Source organism: Salmo salar, chromosome 18 (assembly GCF_965601325.2).
Source record: "Salmo salar chromosome 18, fSalSal1, whole genome shotgun sequence".
Lineage (NCBI taxonomy): Eukaryota > Metazoa > Chordata > Actinopteri > Salmoniformes > Salmonidae > Salmo > Salmo salar.
Window position 1 is genome coordinate 16,992,948 of NC_138308.1, and position 18,867 is coordinate 17,011,814.

General features: G+C 42.9%; 1 protein-coding gene across 2 annotated transcripts; it reads right to left on the minus strand.

The window, feature by feature from the left end:
- Positions 1 to 305: 305 nt before the first annotated feature.
- Positions 306 to 16,447, minus strand: LOC106576957 (sphingolipid delta(4)-desaturase DES1). Of its 2 annotated transcripts, none has more exons than XM_014154530.3 (3): positions 16,048 to 16,447; positions 3,260 to 4,002; positions 306 to 2,395 (listed from the first exon to the last, which is right to left on the minus strand). In XM_014154530.3, the coding sequence occupies exons 1-3, from the start codon at positions 16,127 to 16,129 to the stop codon at positions 2,249 to 2,251; spliced, it is 972 nt and encodes a 323-aa protein (XP_014010005.2). In that variant the 5' UTR covers positions 16,130 to 16,447; the 3' UTR covers positions 306 to 2,248. The 2 variants fall into 2 exon arrangements, with proteins under 2 accessions (XP_014010005.2, XP_045556731.1); XM_045700775.2 differs by lacking the exon at positions 16,048 to 16,447 and adding an exon at positions 14,095 to 14,256.
- Positions 16,448 to 18,867: the final 2,420 nt, after the last annotated feature.

Sequence of the window (18,867 nt, forward strand, 5' to 3'; positions counted from 1 at the left end):
TTCATCCGTGTCTCAGTTACGACGCCGAACTGCAGTCAGGCCAAGACCCTGGTGAGGACTTTTTGTCTTCTAATGCCTTAAAGTAGTCTAAAGTAACTGAATGTAATCAGATTGGTAGTTTGGGTAATCTGTTACATTAATGATTACACATGACAGGTAACTAACGGATTACGTAAAGTAACCTAACCAACCCCAGCCTTAATGCAATTACCAGTACAGCTCTAGCTGATACCCAATAGGTCTGACCTGCTACTCCATTTTATGACAGGACCTTATGGTTAACCATCAAAAAGGATGAGACAAAACAAGGTCAATAAGTTTAATAAAATCATTGGATGCAGTAATGCAAAAATCAGGTGTTACTCAATGAGGATGGAATCATGACTCTTGCTGCGGAATATTCCTAATTAAAATGTTTGAGTTGAGAATATAAACACTACTCTTTCTAGAATTCTTTCACCCGTAGCATGAGTTCAGCTGACGTTTAATACTGACGTAGATGTAACTAACAGCCCCTCTACCTTGTTTCAGAGGCCCCCTGAATCTCCAATCAACCCTAGGTACATCTGTAGTAGATTGGATAAGTGTAGGTCTATTCGATATGGCCAATCAGAGGGCAAGATGGAACTATTATCATTCCAGACCTACATGGAGAGTATAAGGGTCAATTTGTGATTCAGCACCAATGTAAGCAAGTTTCCAATCCCCATCATGGTTTGGCTATGTGATACACCAATTGGCTTTCTCTCCCTCAGTGGTAGCTACTTTAAAGTGACATATTTGAGAGGCTTTCAAACGCAATGACTAAGGGTGTGACCCGGTTCTTGAGGTCAATCGCCATCTTAAAATAAGCTATTTTGTCTTTCTCACAGATTAAGCTACTTACGTCATTGCAAATGTTAAGGACACAATTGGAAATAATCAAGACTTAGAATCTAGTGGAATTGTAACATTAATCATACAGTACATGGAACAAAGGACAGACTTAAGAGTTACTCTTATCTATATTTGGTTTCAATTAATTTGGCCTTTGATTGGGTTTCCATAAGAGACTCAGCATAGTGATTGTTGAAAGACTCATTGTCTAAAAACAAAATTTGCTATAACATTCATTAGATTTTTCACCTGCATTTTGAGTTTTTATAAAAGGAGAACCCTCAATAAGTCCTGACAATTTGGTGTTTGGGGCATACATAAGCTATAGGCTAGTCCTTTTGTATTTCCACCATCTGACAAGATATGTACCCAGCATCTGCATTACAGTAATTTACACATTTAAGGCCACATTCTTTCCATAAAAGCACAAACAAAACAAGTGACAATGTTTGATCTAATGCCATTCTTTCTCCCCATTGTGTCAAACTAAATGTAAAATTGGAGCAATAACTGATTCAGACAATCAGCTATTGAACAGAGGTGTTGGCAAGCACAATACAAAAAAAATGGCACCCAGATCTAAAATAAGCTCAACTTTAGCCAATATGTTCATTCTACACACACTGTCATATGGTAAGTGTAGTAGTCTACAAGAAAAGGACAGAACTCCATATTTTACAAGTGAAATGAGAACATTACATTTCTAGCATGGAATTTGCAACCCGCCTCAGTAGACACATAAGAGAAGTGATAAGCTAGGCTTCTCACTCCCCCAAAGCAGCAAAAAAACTCAGTGTGTTTAGGTGGCCTGATCTAACTGGTGCAAGAGTATCCTCCACCCTTTCCAATAAAAACATTCAATAAGATATGGTTGTATATTGCTACACAACTTCTTTCAAAGAGATTAAATAAAACTGATCATAAAATAACTATAAAAACAGGATCTCAAACATTCAACACATTAAATTCTTCATATAAATTAATAATACAAATTTGTGACTAGAAAAATATTCAGACTTGCCATCATTCCTATTACAGCTTTCTAAAATGACCACAACTGCAATAAATGGGCTTTTCAGGAAAAACAAATAGGAGAAATGACAATCTTGTGTAATAAGGACTAACTGGAATGCAAGCAGTAATGGTTGAAATTGTAATTCTGATAGAGAGGAATATACAACCATGTTCCATCACCCCTTTCAGTTGTTCCTGAGGGGGAAAACAACATACATGTCTCACATACTGTCCACCGACATTCTCTACAAATATGTATTAATATGCAAAAGCTGTTAAGTCTTGGTGGTTAATTGGGGCTGGTGTCAATTTACTTCAGAGTTTTTTTGTTAGAGTACAAGAGAGGGAGGGGAAGGATTTACTCCAGCTTGACATCTCCCTTTAGCCTCCTCTTCACACGAGAGTAGGGGCATAGCTGGTCGTCCATAATGAAGTCATACAGGACCTTCACCCATGAGGTGTACTGGGGCAGGTCATCGTAGTACTCCGATGCGATTTTCTTCACCTAGGTGAAGGGAGAAAACAAACAGTTTGCTATAAGTATCTTCACCATAAAGCTGCAATATGTCACTTTTTGGGTCGACTAGACCAAATCCACATAAATTGAGTCCTAGAGCTGTCATTCTCAATGAAAGCAAGTTTGAGAAGGTAAATTTGTTCTGTCTGTGCTATTTCTATGCTGCCCATTAAGTTTGGGCAGCATAGAAATAGCAGCACAGAAATTAGCACAGAAATTAAGCAAACTATTAGAATTTTATCAACAAGGAAATGGGGGAGCAATTTATGCATATTGCATCGTCAAGTGTTTCTCTAAGTTCCAATCAAACAAAACAAAATTGCAGCGTCCTGAATCAGATAAGAATAGTCAATGCAACAGTTTTCCCCACAAACCAACGTATAGGCTAGACGTTCTTTGTGCAATGGCAATCCTTTAAATCATTTACATCTCCAAACACAGAATGTGCAATGAAAGAGAGCTAGAGGTTAAAGTCTCCCTGGGTCTGGTGAAGTCAAATGCTTTTCTGCTGAGCCTAGACATTGGAACAGTCTGCCTAAACATATTTGGAGGAATATGGTTGTTTTACAGATGTTCTTATATTTTTATTACCCTTTTATTTTTTTATTACTTAACATGTTTCATCATGACAAGCACTTCTGGCTGCAAATGTAAGCTGTATACAAATACAAGTTAATTACTAAGCACTTCATTACTGTAAAGGAGCTATGGAACCGTCACTAAGACAACTACAACTTCTGCTCCTGCCCCCAAATACCAATTGTTTATTTAACAGTTAGAATTCTAAAATTGGTTCGATAACATGTCTTTCCTCTCCATAGAGCCCCAATGATTTCAACACCTATACCGTACCAGAGGTAGCCTACGTCCTGGGATGCTGGGGAAGTCGTGGTGCTCGTTGTGGTAGCCCACGTTGAAGGTGAGCAGGTTGAGGGAGCCATAGTATGAGTACGTCTCATGGCCCTTGAGGAACATGTAGTGCTCAGCGATGAAGTGTCCAGAAATGGGGTGCAAGCCCATTCCCAGCAAGGAACCTGCCATCATGTAGACCACAGGCTTGGCTCCACACAGCCAGTAGAGGGCCACATTGAAGGACAGCTGCACGGCCACGTTGGCCACCTCCAGCCTGGTGATGGGCTTGGGGTTGATGCAGAGAGGGCGGATTGCATAGAACAGAGGCTGAAGGATGATCCAGACAAACTTACGGAAGCGTGTGCAGAAGAACCAGCCCTCAAATTCAGTGGGGATGTCCACGTCCACGCCATCTCCTCCCAGGTAGCGGTGGTGGTCCAGGTGGTAGCGCTTAAAGGAGGCAGAATACGGCAGCCCAATGGGCAGGTTGGCAAACATGGCGAACCAGCGGTTCCACATGGCCCTGTTGTTGCCAAACGCTGTGTTGTGGGAGATCTCATGGATGGCCAGGGTCATGGAGTGGTTGATACAGCTGCCAAAGGCATAAGTCCAGAACAAGACCCATTTCCAGTCTAGGTCTTTGACCAGATAGAATGCTAAAAACTGGATGAGTACCATCATGCAAACAATCCACTTCAGCCTGGGATCAGGCCCCATTAGGGTCTTTATTTCTGGGTACTTTGCTGTTAGAGAAGAGAAAGAATACCATTTTGGTTAATTTATTTTGAAAACTTAGCCTACTTATCTGACAAAGCACTAATAAAAAATAAAAAAAAACACTGATACACAACTCCTTTCGTCATGTCATTCTAATTCATAACTTTAAATTGTTACAATCATAATATAAAGACTATCAGCCATTTCCTACAATTTGTAACCGTTTGCAAGCCCTCAAGCCCTAGAGTTTTGCATTGTTGCTACTTCTGTCAAATGGCCCCTTAAAAAGCTCAGTCAGGACAGGCCCAAACTGTCAACCACAAACACCATTGATAAAAAAAAGTGCCTGCAGGAATAGTCTGGCAATTGCCATTCAAAACAGCACTAAATTATACTGGTATCTTATTTGACTGTCAGCCACAGCAGGACGAGAGGCCACAATGATTCATGTACTTTTAAAGAATACGAGCAATGCAAATAAGCTTACCAAATCCACCCTCCATTTGCAAATAAATCAGTCTGGATGTCACAATTTACATTTTGTAACAATGTCATGTCACCTTGAGAACTTACCTTAAATCTCTCCTGACTAAAAAGTAACCTAATGTGCACAAAGGGTGGTTTCAGATTAGGCCTAGGTCCACTAGGGCCCAGCCAATGGGTGACAAAAATCAAAGAAGATGGTTTGGCCTAAAGCATGATCAAAGTTATCACACAGTATAAAAATGATGAAATGCCTCTGCTAGTATCAAAGTCTTGTAAGTCACTGTAGGCCTAGCGTAATTATTGCCAACTACATTAAGCGGGCTAATTGGCCTTCAAATGACATGGGCCCGAAAAACATTTCATATTCATGAGAACAAACCATACAGGAGGTCAAGACTGGGACATGGGTGGAAGGTTGATGCAGGCCTATCAGGTTGTACCACCTAACTAGAATTTCACCAATATGGGTTAAGGTAAGCAACACCAACATTTAAAAAAAACGGTGACATCCTTATTACCACCTTGATTTCTCAGCCGATGGAGAATGAGTGAAATGTGGAACTTACCACCCTCTCTTCCAAACCAGTTGTACGGGGCCTCCCGAGTGGCGCAGCGGTCTAAGGCACTACATCGCAGTGCTAGAGGCATCACTACAGACTCGGTTCGATCCCAGGCTGTATCACAGCCTGCCTTGATCGGGAGTCCCATAGGGCGGCGCATAATTGGCCCAGCGTCGTCTGGGTTAGGGAAGGGTTTGGCCGGGGGGGTGCTTTACTTGGGCTCATCGCGCTCTTGCGACTCCTTGTGGCGGGCCGGGCGCCTGGAGGCTGACCTCGGTCGTCAGTTGAATGGTGTTTCCTCCGACACATTGGTGCGGCTGGCTTGCAGGTTCAGCGGGCTGGTGTTGGCGGGTCATGTTTCGTGGGATGCATGACTCGACCTTCGCCTCCCGAGCCCATTGGGGAGGTGCAGCAATGAGACAAGATCGAAATTGGGGAGAAATAATAAAATAAAAACTTGTTTTGGACACAAACATGGGGGTGTACAAAGGAATAGGAAAACCTTTATCAGGTAGGTGGAACAGTCAATTGTAACAATGCACATGGTGATATAGCCTGATCTACTCACAATTGCTGGGTCCCATACAACATTACCAGCTTGTAGTGGTCTACCGTAATTTCCGGACTATTAAGCGCACCTGAATATAAGCCGCACCCACTGAATTAAAAAAAATATAAATATTTTTTACATAAATAAGCCGCACATGTCTATAAGCCGCAGGTGCCTACCGGTACATTGAAACAAATTAACTTTACACAGGCTTTAACGAAACACAGCTTGTAACAAAAAATTAGCAGTAAGCTTTAGTTGTCTTTTTGCACTGAATCAATTCCTCACGCTGCCGTTTCCAACGTATTATCATCGACTCCCTTGCAGCAGCTCTATTTCCTTTTCCAACAGCCAGATCAAATCGCCTTCAACTTGAAAGCGGCATCATATGCATTTCGCCGTGTCTTTGCCATGATGAGGGTGACAAAATGACTACCGTAATCAGAATGATGGGAAGTTTGAGAGCGCTCGATTTAATCTAAACAGTAAACAAAAAAGTTGTTTGACCTTAACCCGTTCGGCAATTTCATTGGTCTAATGAAAGCTTCATGCCGCCAAAAAAACTGAGCACGTCACAGAACGTGTTTTTTTGTAGAAAAAAAATTTGAAAGTGGGAAAAATCCATATTAGCCGCGTCATTGTTTAAGCCGCGAGGTTCAAAGCCTGGGAAAAAAGTTGCGGCTTATAGTCCGGAATTTACGGTACTTTAAATGTTTGTTTAAGTGTTTGTAGCACCTGCAGTGTACAGAAGTTGATTATTTTGTGTGTGTAGGCCTATATTAAAATCACAGGGATTTATTAAACTAGGCTATAAGCTAGAAAGTGAAAACCAGGCCATGCTGACCTTGAGTTTACTGTGTTACTTGTAATGGATGTGTGGACAGACTGTTTAGCCTGCTACTCACTGACTGCTTCTTGACTAATGACCATTCACCTTTCTAACCATGGGAGTGGGTGGTTTATCAAGGCACTGTTATAACCAAATCATACTCAACAATTGAAGTTACATTGTTGGCTTTCTGTCCTATCACAGTGTAACACACTTTGGTTAGTTTCATCAGTGCTACTGAAATAAGGATGATAAAGGCTGACAGAGGAAAAACATTTAATCAGGTGGAAGGTGGCTAGCTGTCAATAGTCCAGCACTCCCATCCAATTGCACAACTTATGACTTTGTGGAGTGATCAGACATCACTCCAAAAAAATCGAACTATTGATTTGGAGTAATTATTATAAAGTCGGCTTAATTAATTTCACAGACAAAGAGCCCACTTTTTATAGTGTATTTTGTTTTGTCGACATTTGGGAAGTTCACCGACAAATGTGCTGTTTCCATCAGGCCAGTTGTGAAATTTTTTCTATCTAACGTACATCCCTCGCATGAAAAGTTTGGATGAAAACCTGGTTAGTGACAAAGGAATCTTATCCTGTCTGAATAATTTGTAAGCTATGGGAGTACAGTCGTGGCCAAAAGTTGTGAGAATGACACAAATATTAATTTCCACAAAGTTTGCTGCTTCAGTGTCTTTAGATATTTTTGTCAGATGTTACTATGGCGTACTGAAGTATAATTACAAGCATTTCATAAGTGTCAAAGGCTTTTATTGACAATTACATGAAGTTGATGCAAAGAGTCAATATTTGCAGTGTTGACCCTTCTTTTTCAAGACCTCTGCAATCCGCCCTGGCATGCTGTCAATTAACTTCTGGGCCACATCCTGACTGATGGCAGCCAATTCTTGCATATGCTTGGAGTTTGTCCGAATTTGTGGGTTTTTGTTTGTCCACCCGCCTCTTGAGGATTGACCACATGTTCTCAATGGGATTAAGGTCTGGGGAGTTTCCTGGCCATGGACCCAAAATATCGATGTTTTGTTCCCCGAGCCACTTAGTGATCACTTTTGCCTTATGGCAAGGTGCTCCATCATGCTGGAAAAGGCATTGTTCTTAACCAAACTGTTCCTGGATAGTTGGGAGAAGTTGCTTTTGGAGGATGTGTTGGTAACATTCTTTATTCATGGCTGTGCTCTTAGGCAAAATTGTGAGTGAGCCCACTCCCTTGGCTGAGAAGCAACCCATCACATGAATGGTCTCAGGATGCTTTACTGTTGGCATGACACAGGACTGATGGTAGTGCTCACCTTGTCTTCTCCGGACAAGCTTTTTTCCGGATGCCCCAAACAAATCGGAAAGGGGATTCAGAAAAAATGACTTTACCCCAGTACTCAGCAGTAAAATCCCTGTACCTTTTGCAGAATATCAGTCTGTCCCTGATGTTTTTCCTGGAGAGAAGTGGCTTCTTTGCTGCCCTTCTTGACACCAGGTCATCCTCCAAAAGTCTTCACCTCACTGTGCGTGCAGATGCACTCACACCTGCCTGCTGCCATTCCTGAGCAAGCTCTGTACTGGTGGTGCCCCGATCCCGCAGCTGAATCAACTTTAGGAGACGGTCCTGGCGCTTGCTGGACTTTCTTGGGCGCCCTGAAGCCTTCTTCACAACAATTGAACCGCTCTCCTTGAAGTTCTTGTTGATCTGATAAATGGTTGATTTAGGTGCAATCTTACTGGCAGCAATATCCATGCCTGTGAAGCCCTTTTTGTGCAAAGCAATGATGACAGCACGTGTTTCCTTGCAGGTAACAATGGTTGACAGAGGAAGAACAATGATTCCAAGCACCACCCTCCTTTTGAAGCTTCCAGTCTGTTATTCAAACTCAAATTAGCATGACAGTGATCTCCAGCCTTGTCCTCGTCAACACTCACCTGTGTTAACGAGAGAATCACTGACATGTAAGCTGGTCCTTTTGTGGCAGGGCTGAAATGCAGTGGAAATGTTTTTTGGGGGATTCAGTTCATTTGCATGGCAAAGAGGGACTTTGCAATTAATTGCAATTCATCTAATCACTCTTCATAACATTCTGGAGTATATGCAAATTGCCATCATACAAACTGAGGCAGCAGACTTTGTGAAAATTAATATTTGTGCCATTCTCAAAACATTTGGCCACGACTGTACAGCAGCACCAGGAGGCACAGAGGGACACTGCTAGTTACTACCGTCGAGACGGGGTGGATACTGGCTAGTATTGCAGTCTGGTGATGTATTTTAGGTTTTATCAGTGTTGTTGTCCCCTATATTAACTGCAATCATTATGGCGTCGCCTTCTCAGTAGGTAATACAACAATAAAAACCTAAGCACTCTTGAAATATGAATAAAAGCACAGTATGATTTCCTAGACGTGAAAATGAAACTGTTTCCCAGCACTGGCAGAAATAGCCCTAAGGTAAATATTTTGTGAAGGTGGCTCTGCATTGTCTTGGAGACTCCTCAGATTTCTCACACATTCTCTCTCCCCGGAGGAATTGTGAATTCCCAGACCTGGTCAGGTGAACAGGTAAAGCCGACTTTATAATAATTACTCCAGAAGTGAAAACGAAACTCGGTTTCCCGGGAACTGTCAGAAATAGCCCTATGGTAAATATTTTGCAAAGGTGGCTCTGTTTTGTCTTGGAGACTACTCAGATTTCTCACACATTCTCTCTCCCCAGAGGAATTGTGAATTCCCAAGAAGTGGTCAGGTGAACAGGTTAGCGAGAAATAGTGGTGTAAATTGTTATGCGCAAATATTTATATAATAACCATCATATTGAAGTAAACTTCAGGGTCACGCGATATGTTGTGTGGTCCTTCCACTACGTCTTGGGAAAGCATGCAGTTTATTAGGTTACAGATGAAATAAGTTATGAACTTCACAGGGTGGGGAAAGTGCATGGTGTTCAATCTAAGATTTACAACTTGTGCTAAATCAGAATATTATACTGAATCGAATCCAACGGTCTGAAAATCTGTTCAGTTTCTTATTACACTGAACAAAAATAGAAACGCAACATGTAAAGTGTTGATCCAAGAAATGTTTCATACACACAAAAAGCTTATTTCTCTCAAATTGTGCACAAATGTGTTTACATCCCTGTTAGTGAGCATTTCTCCTTTGCCAAGATAATTCATCCACCTGACAGATGTGGCATATCAAGAAGCTGATTAAACAGCATGATCATTACACAGATGCTCTGTGGACTGATGTATTTGCGTAGCTCCAGCTTCCAGTCCAGCCCCTCCGCTTGTGCAATGCGAATCCATTTCATGAGACGCAATTTGCAGCTCCACTTCCTCATTTGCCTTTGCCCATTTTGGCGTCGTTTACACCTGCTGTATCCCGTTTTCCTGGCAGAAGTTGTGGGACTGAGATGACATGTACTTTGGGACACAATCAGATCGGATTGTTATTGGTAGACCATGACGACTGAAAATATTGAGTTTGGAGTAGTGTCCGGTTAGTAGTGGACACAATAGGACAGTGGAGACGTCCTGCCACAGCCAGTCAGGTAGTGCTGTGGGTCTCAGCGGTTCTGGCACTTCTGGTCGTGCTACAATCTGGCAAGAATGACATGACGTGTCACTCTGCAGCCTTGTCCATGCCCAGCCACCATACTTTACTCCTGAGACGTTGTTTTGTGCCTACAATGCCCAAATGTCCCTGGTGAGCTAAAGCTAGAGCCCTCACATGAAGTGCATGTGACAAAACAATTGCACATTTTAGCAAAATGGTCCATCGTTACATTTCTTGCAGGCCTGCCCACATGCTGGACAACTAGGGTCCTTTGCAAAATGAGCTGCATGTCCACAACGATAGCACACTTTGTGTCTTTTCCATCTGCATTCTGTCTCTGCCCCCTTTTGTGATATTTCCCCCCCTTTTTCAAAAACACAATACACAGTCTCATTATCCTTCGCAGCCGTACTCACATGCATGGCGGCCATTTGTATTTCAATTTTCACATTGTGCGGCTAGATTGAGTGACGTCACTGTTAGCCCAGGGCCCTCCTCCAATAGCTTACGGTGCACATATTCTGATTTACACTTACTCAGTATGGCATCTCTAATCCGACTGTCCTTATCGCCAGCAAAGTCAGTCTTTAGCTGCTTGTCTAAGAGGAGTAACAAATGACTAAACTCTCTCACTAGTTTGTCAGTTGATAAAATGCCTGTCTCACGAACGCCGTGTATACCTGTAGCACGAAGTATGCATTCAACACAGCCACAGCCCTGATGTAGTCCTTTAGGTGTCTGCGAGTGTGTTGAAAATGTCCTGCACATCTGTCCCAGCATGATGTAGAACAGGGATGGGCAACTAGCCCTCTGACTCTTGAAAGTTAGAATAGCAGAATACACAAGGTGCAATTTAAAAATGTGGTTGTGTATCAGCAATCTCTCTTGTTATGTCAGTCACTGATAGTGGGTGAATTAGCCCATGTCAGCTAAAAATGTTTTGATTGCTGTTCGTTTTGAGGCGGTATGGACCCACGAGCAACTACGGCCCCTCATTAATTCAGATTTTTTGTGGCCTCCACCCCCATCAAAGTTGCCCATCCCTGATGTAGAAGCAAAGCTCTCCTCCGTTGTTTTGTAACCGCATTCATGTCACCGGATAGTATTAATATTTTACCATCCGCAAACAGTTCAAACGCCATCAACCACCTGATCCAGCGTGGTCCACTGTAGTGATGGGAAGTTTTGACAGAGATTTACATGGTTATCAAAACATCCCGCCAGGGTAAGCCTACACGAAACAGACATTATTTGAAGTGTTTCTAAAATCCCCTATGGGAAAAATGAATGGTGGGAAAATGACTGGAACCATTTCCTTGTTTGACCACTAGGTTTTATGGGTATTTTGACTCATAATGTGATACTCAATGCCCAGAGCATGCAGGATCCTCTACCGGCGACCAATGAACTGAAAACTTGAAAGAGTCATGATTCTGGAGCTGTCATTTTGTGACTGATGCTTGTAAACGTGTTGATTTGCTAGGCATACAAATAAGATTATTTCTTGATGCATTTGAAACGAGGTCTAGGTGTGGCCGCAACCGGACTAGATCGCGCACGACTCTTGGCGGAATGCATTGCGACTGCCGTGAGGGTGATAAGCACAATATCGTTTGAACTGTATCCCCTCCCAAACGATTTGTGTACGTTTTGGTTCTACAATGCTGTGCCCATTATAACAATTCAATTAATAGTGTTCATTCTTACAATAAATTATCAGTTCTAAACATATTGTTCTCCTCTATGCTGCCTGCAGCGTGATCTACTTTCTTTTGTGCATATATAACAGACAGTTGTTGGTCGGGGCATGTCTCACTGGAGCCGCGAAGGGTGCAATTGCGACCCGCAATTTGGGTGTTCCTGCATGTGGGCATTCCTGCATCTGCAGGAACCCCTCCTTGTACTTCAAGGCGGGTGAGCTCCAGTACAGTAGGTGGCATTAATGCACAATAACGGTGGATGCCAGCCGCCAATAAGCCCCACAGAAGAAGCGGTGACAACGGTAGCTAGCTAGCTGTACACCGGTAAATAGTGCCTTTTGCCCCCGCCTGTCGGGCTCACTTTTCCTGCAGGTCTGTTAACAACGGCAGGTGTCTGGCAGGCAGGAGCGAAGGACACTGTGTGCTACCTTAGCTGGCTAGTCCTAAGTAGAACTCCGGTACACAGCAGGCGGGAGGCAGGGGCGAGACCGAATAATGCTAGCACACAGTGACGTGAACTATCAAACTAGCTACAGTGGTTCCTCCTTTAAAAGTTGCGTCATACTGCGGCACACCTTGCGTGCTGCTGCAGCATTCTGTGGCACGTCATTTAATTCTCAGCCATTTTTTCCTGTTACTGCAAGTTATTGCTAGTTTGACCACCAGATGGTATCTTTGAGAAGCATTTGATAGTCTTCCATATTGCAGACATGCGGGAGACCGGGGTTCAATCCCCCAACGGGGAGGAAGGAGTAGGCTGTCCTTGTAAATAATAATTTGTTCTTAACTGATTCCATGTGTGTTATTTCATAGTTGTGATGTCTTCACTATTATTCTACAATGTAGAAAATAGTAATAATATAGAACAATCCTGGAATGAGTAGGTGTGTGCAAACTTTTGACTGGTACTTGCTTAATTAATATTATGGTGTTTCTATTCCATGAAAAACACAAAACCCTTGGTTAAATTCAGACCGTTTCGCTCCCGGAGCACACATTGGACATTCGGGCCGAGGCAGTCAAGCTAACGTTAGCTAGCTTGCTATCTACTTCCAGACACAAATGAGACCACTGACCATTTTACTTGCCCTAGCAGAGCTGGTTAGACAGTTTGTGTTAACCTCTCTGGGGTATGTGGGTATCCCTGCGGGACACACTGCCAACAGCCAGTGAAATAGCAGGGAGACAAATTCAAAACAACAAAAATCTCATCATTCAAATTTCTCAAACATACAACCATTATATCCCATTTTAAAGATACACTTCTCGTTAATCCAAACACATTGTCCAATTTCAAAAAGGCTTTACGGCGAAAGCATAACATTAGATTATGTTATGACAGCACCTAAACAAGAAAAACCACACAGCCATTTTCCAAGCAAGGAGAGGCGTCACAAAGACCAGAAATACAGCTAAAATGAATCACTAACCTTTGATGATCTTCATCAGATGGCACTCGTAGGACTTCATGTTACACAATACATGTATGTTTTGCTCGGTAAAGTTCATATTTATATCCAAAAACCCCATTTTACATTGGCGTGTAATGTTCAGAAATGTTTTGCCTCCCAAAACTTCCAGTGAATGAGCACATCAATTTACAGAAATACTCATCATAAACGTTGATAAAATATTAAACTGTTTTTCAAAGAATTATAGATACACTTCTCCTTAATGCAACCGCTGTATCAGATTTCAAAAAAACTTTACAGCGAAAGCACACTTTGCAATAATCTGAGTACAGCGTTCAGACACGAAACCAAACCCGCCATTTTGTGGAGTCAACAAAACTCAGAAATAATATTATAAATATTGACTTACCTTTGATGATCATCAGAATGCACTCCAGGTCCCCAATAAATGTTTGTTTTGTTCGATAAAGTCCATCAATTATGTCCAAATACCTCCTTTTTGTTCACGCGTTCAGTCCACTACTCCAAATGCAGGAAGCGTGCGCAAAATGTCACGACGAAAAGTAAAAAGTTCTATTTACGTTCGTAGAAATATGTCAAACGATGTATAGCATCAATCTTTAGGACGTTTTTAACACAAATCTTCAGTAATATTCCAACCGGACAATTCCAATGTCTTCAGAAAAGAAAAGGAATACAGCTAACTCTCACGTGAGCGCACGCCTCTGAGCTCATGTCATTTTCTCACTCATCAACTTCCAGGCCCTCTTGTTCGCTCCATATTCACAGTAAAAGCATGAAACAACGTTCTAAAGACTGTTGACATCTAGTGGAAGCCTTAGGAAGTGCAAAATGAACCCTACGTCACTGTATACTGTATAGGCAATCACTTAAAACTACAAACCTCAGGTTTTTGCCTGCCATTTAAGTTCTGTTATTCTCATAGACATCATTCAAACAGTTTTAGAAACTTCAGAGTGTTTTCTATCCAAATCTACTGATAATATGCATATCCTACCTTCTGAGCCTGAGTAGCAGGCAGTTTAATTTTGGCACGCCTTTCATCCGGACGTCAAAATACTTCCCCCTACCCTAGAGAAGTTAACCAAAGCGTTGGTGACTAACTGCGCTGCTGGAAACAATTTAATTATGCTTTTTTGCCGACGTTTACTGACACCGGCCATATTCAGCGCTCGTAAATGAATTAATCATTATCATAAAGAGGAGTTACTATGTGTGTGACATAAGGATGAAACCTGTACAAAAAGTGTTTGCCAAGGCTGGAAAGGGAGTTGCTTCATGAACCAGCTCGGCTTCTGTTACTTTGTAATAAAGTCTGTTAGAACTCACAAGCTCCAGTATTTGAGAAATATTATTGACTGAATATTTCCACGACACCATCAGGTCAAAAGGAAAGACTGATATTAACGAGTCACTCAGAAAAAACTAAAATAGTAGTTAAAGAACGAATCGTTAGCGAAGCAGTCAAACTTTGGCGAGGTGCTTTCCATCTCAGATGTAACTATTATTTTCAAACATTATCCTCATCACCATTTTCCAATCCTAAACTTTCAATTTGTGCTGAATTAGGATATCACACACGTCAGTGTTTCCACTGAAAAAATTGTTATGTCTTGAGTTTCATAAAGGCCTGGTTACTTATGTATCTTTGCAAAATGTTCTAACCCTGTTTTCGCTTTGTCATTATGGAGTATTGTGTGTAAATGAGGGAGAAAAAAACAATTTAATCAATTTTAGAATAAGACTAACATAAAATGTGGAAAAAGTCAAAGGGACTGAATACTTTCCGAATGCACTGTACTTGAGTCACTGTTCGTTCAGATAGGAGAGAAGGGCCATTGCTTGTTGCGCACTGCAACATCACCCACCTTTGAAACTATTTAACCATAAACATAATTGTCATCATTGTCATTTTATTGGACATGTTCCGACCATAGGAATGTTAAGGTGATAATTTTATAAACACGTCCTCATACGCCATTGAAACCAGCATCTCTCTCATGTTCTCAACTTTCTTTCATTATCCAGCAGCCAAAGACACAATCCTAGTCATATTAACAACCCATGTTTGTTGATGCGTCATTAGAGCCTCTCCCTTTCTAAAGGATATTTTAATCTCTGTCATAATATGAAACCACTTGCAAGGACGCCGTCTACCGGTCGCCCCTCGCTAGCTAGTACACACTGGGGTAGTGTACTTCGCCCCTGCCTCCCACCCACTGTGTACCGGAGAAAACCGTTCTTGACAGGCGGGAAACCAGTGCCCGACCAGTGGGAGCGAAGGACGCTCTACCCCGGTGTGTACTAGCTATAGCTAGCTAATGTTGTCCCCCCCCTCTTCTTGAGGGGTTTATCAGCGGTTGGCATCCAATGTTATGGTGCATTACGGCCATCTACTGTACTGGAGCGCCTCCGCCTATGTACTGGAGTCATACCTTTAAAATGGACGATATAGGTATAAAGAGGGGTTCCTGTAGAATCGTTTTACATAATAATTGGCCTGGCTAGCTAGCTAGATGACGAATAGTGTTGGTAACAACAGCAAGGTTGCAATTAGATCAGATGCTATCCAACTCCCCTCTCACTGCCTGACGAGGTAACTAGCCAGCCACCCATACGAAAAATGTATGCACGCATGACTAAGTCGCTTTCGATAACTGTCTGTTAAATGGCATATATTTATATTATTTAGCTAGCTATCTATTATCATTAGTTAGCTAATTATATATTCATCCGTGGCTGCAGTGAGCAACTGCTAGTTACATAGCATATCTGAAAGGGGATTATAGTTAGTTAGCTAGCCAACTTCAGCTAGTTAGCAGCCAGCTTTGATGAAAGACAAGAGGAACATTTATAGCTAACAAGCTAAATAATTAATGACCAGCAATACAAACTGACAAGCTAATGCTAGCTTCTATTGCGGTCTAGGAGGAGAAAGGAAAATACTCACCCAAAATGTCTTTCCTCCTGTCTGCGTGTGGCTGATCTGTATAAACCCATTCGTAATCCTCACGAGGGACACGGTTCCCCATCTTTCTTTGGTGTAAGTAACAGGTAATGAATCTCAAAACATTTATATTACTAGCTAAAAGTATCAAATTGACTCCAACTTCTCGGTTACCTAACGGACTCAATCCACCCTGCCTGGTGTCAACGCAGGATCTGATTGAAATAGAGTTCGCCTACCCCGATCTGCGTCGCAAACAAACGTTTGGGATGCTGATTCGCTGATTCTCTCACATAGTGCGCTCAGAGCACACGTTGGTATCCCACTTCTGACACCATGTCTTGTTTTGTACGCTTTGTACAAAATAATAAAACGCAGAACTACAGGATGTTTCTTAACATAACTCTTTATTAACTAGCTACCACTACATGTTAGCCTATCTCCAACCACGATCAACTGACCATGACCTAACCATTACATTTACATTACATTTAAGTCATTTAGCAGACGCTCTTATCCAGAGCGACTTACAAATTGGTGCATTCACCTTATGATATCCAGTGGAACAACCACTTTACAATAGTGCATCTAAATCTTTTAAGGGGGGGGGGGGGGGTTAGAAGGATTACTTTATCCTATCCTAGGTATTCTTTAAAGAGGTGGGGTTTCAGGTGTCTCCGGAAGGTGGTGATTGACTCTGCTGTCCTGGCGTCGTGAGGGAGCTTGTTCCACCATTGGGGTGCCAGAGGAGCGAACAGTTTTGACTGGGCTGAGCGGGAACTGTGCTTCCTCAGAGGTAGGGGGGCCAGCAGGCCAGAGGTGGATGAACGCAGTGCCCTTGTTTGGGTGTAGGGCCTGATCAGAGCCTGAAGGTATGGAGGTGCCGTTCCCTTCACAGCTCCGTAGGCAATCACCATGGTCTTGTAGCGGATGCGAGCATCAACTGGAAGCCAGTGGAGAGAGCGGAGGAGCGGGGTGACGTGAGAGAACTTGGGAAGGTTGAACACCAGACGGGCTGCGGCGTTCTGGATGAGTTGTAGGGGTTTAATGGCACAGGCAGGGAGCCCAGCCAACAGCGAGTTGCAGTAATCCAGACGGGAGATGACAAGTGCCTGGATTAGGACCTGTGCCGCTTCCTGTGTGAGGCAGGGTCGTACTCTGCGAATGTTGTAGAGCATGAACCTACAGGATCGGGTCACCGCCTTGATGTTAGTGGAGAACGACAGGGTGTTGTCCAGGATCACGCCAAGGTTCTTAGCACTCTGGGAGGAGGATACAAGGGAGTTGTCAACCATGATGGCGAGATCATGGAACGGGCAGTCCTTCCCCGGGAGGAAGAGCAGCTCCGTCTTGCCGAGGTTCAGCTTGAGGTGGTGATCCGTCATCCACACTGATATGTCTAACAGACATGCAGAGATGCGATTCGCCGCCTGGTTATCAGCAGGGGGAAAGGAGAAGATTAATTGTGTGTCGTCTGCATAGCAATGATAGGAGAGACCATGTGAGGATATGACAGAGCCAAGTGACTTGGTGTATAGCGAGAATAGGAGAGGGCCTAGAACAGAGCCCTGGGGGACACCAGTGGTGAGAGCGCATGGTGCGGAGACAGATTCTCGCCACGCCACCTGGTAGGAGCGACCTGTCAGGTAGGACGCAATCCAAGCGTGGGCCGCGCCGGAGATGCCCAACTCGGAGAGGGTGGAGAGGAGGATCTGATGGTTCACAGTATCAAAGGCAGCAGATAGGTCTAGAAGGATGAGAGCAGAGGAGAGAGAGTTAGCTTTAGCAGTGCGGAGAGCCTCCGTGACACAGAGAAGAGCAGTCTCAGTTGAATGCCCAGTCTTGAAACCTGACTGATTAGGATCAAGAAGGTCATTCTGAGAGAGATAGCAGGAGAGCTGGCCAAGGACGGCACGTTCAAGAGTTTTGGAGAGAAAAGAAAGAAGGGATACTGGTCTGTAGTTGTTGACATCGGACATCTAACCGTCTGGGTGGTCTTAACCAATCACCGCACAGTATGATACGGCGGTAAAATGCATCCAATTATAATTCAGTATGTATTCACATATGAATATTACAGTTGGAAGCTCTGGTGGATGAGTAGGGTTGATCCGAGCGTTCTGATCTCACAACAACGGTAGTCAAGCAAGCTAACTGGCCAAAGTTGGCTAGTTACTTCCAAATACAAATGAAACACCTCACTCTGACCATTTTACTCGCCCTAGCATAGGTGGTTAGGCTGTTTTCATGTTGTCTAGAGCGTTGGTGACTGTAGTAGATGTGAGTTTGAATTCCATGAAAATTAGGGTGACCAGACGTCCCCGTTTTCCGGGGACAGTCCCCGTTTTTGGTGGCCTGTCCCCAGCTGGAGCTGTCCCCGGAAATGTCCCCGTTTATAACTGTGCGTTAAAAACAGACTGCAAAGTTAAATATTTTACTTGGCAAGAAAGACCGGGCAGCAGACCCTACCAGTTGACGTCTCAATCGCGTTGTGCTTGTTTAGGCCAACAGAGGGGGCTGCTCGCTATAGCAGCTTCATTCACTCTTCTTCTTCTACTAACTATTTGCTCGCGATCGTTTTAGAGAAAACTGCTGTGGAAAACTCGGCCAGAAGCTAGCAAGTATCAAGTGATTTTATAACATCACCACAAACGTCTTTTCAAGCCAGGTAAGTTACAATCGTTTGAGATACTAGCTAGTGATGTTATAATGTCACAATTTATTATATAGATAGATGATCTGCTCTATAAGGTTATAAATAGGTTATGCTAGCTAAAGTTAGCTATGTAGACTAAGTTAGCTAGCTAGGTTAGCTAGCTACTG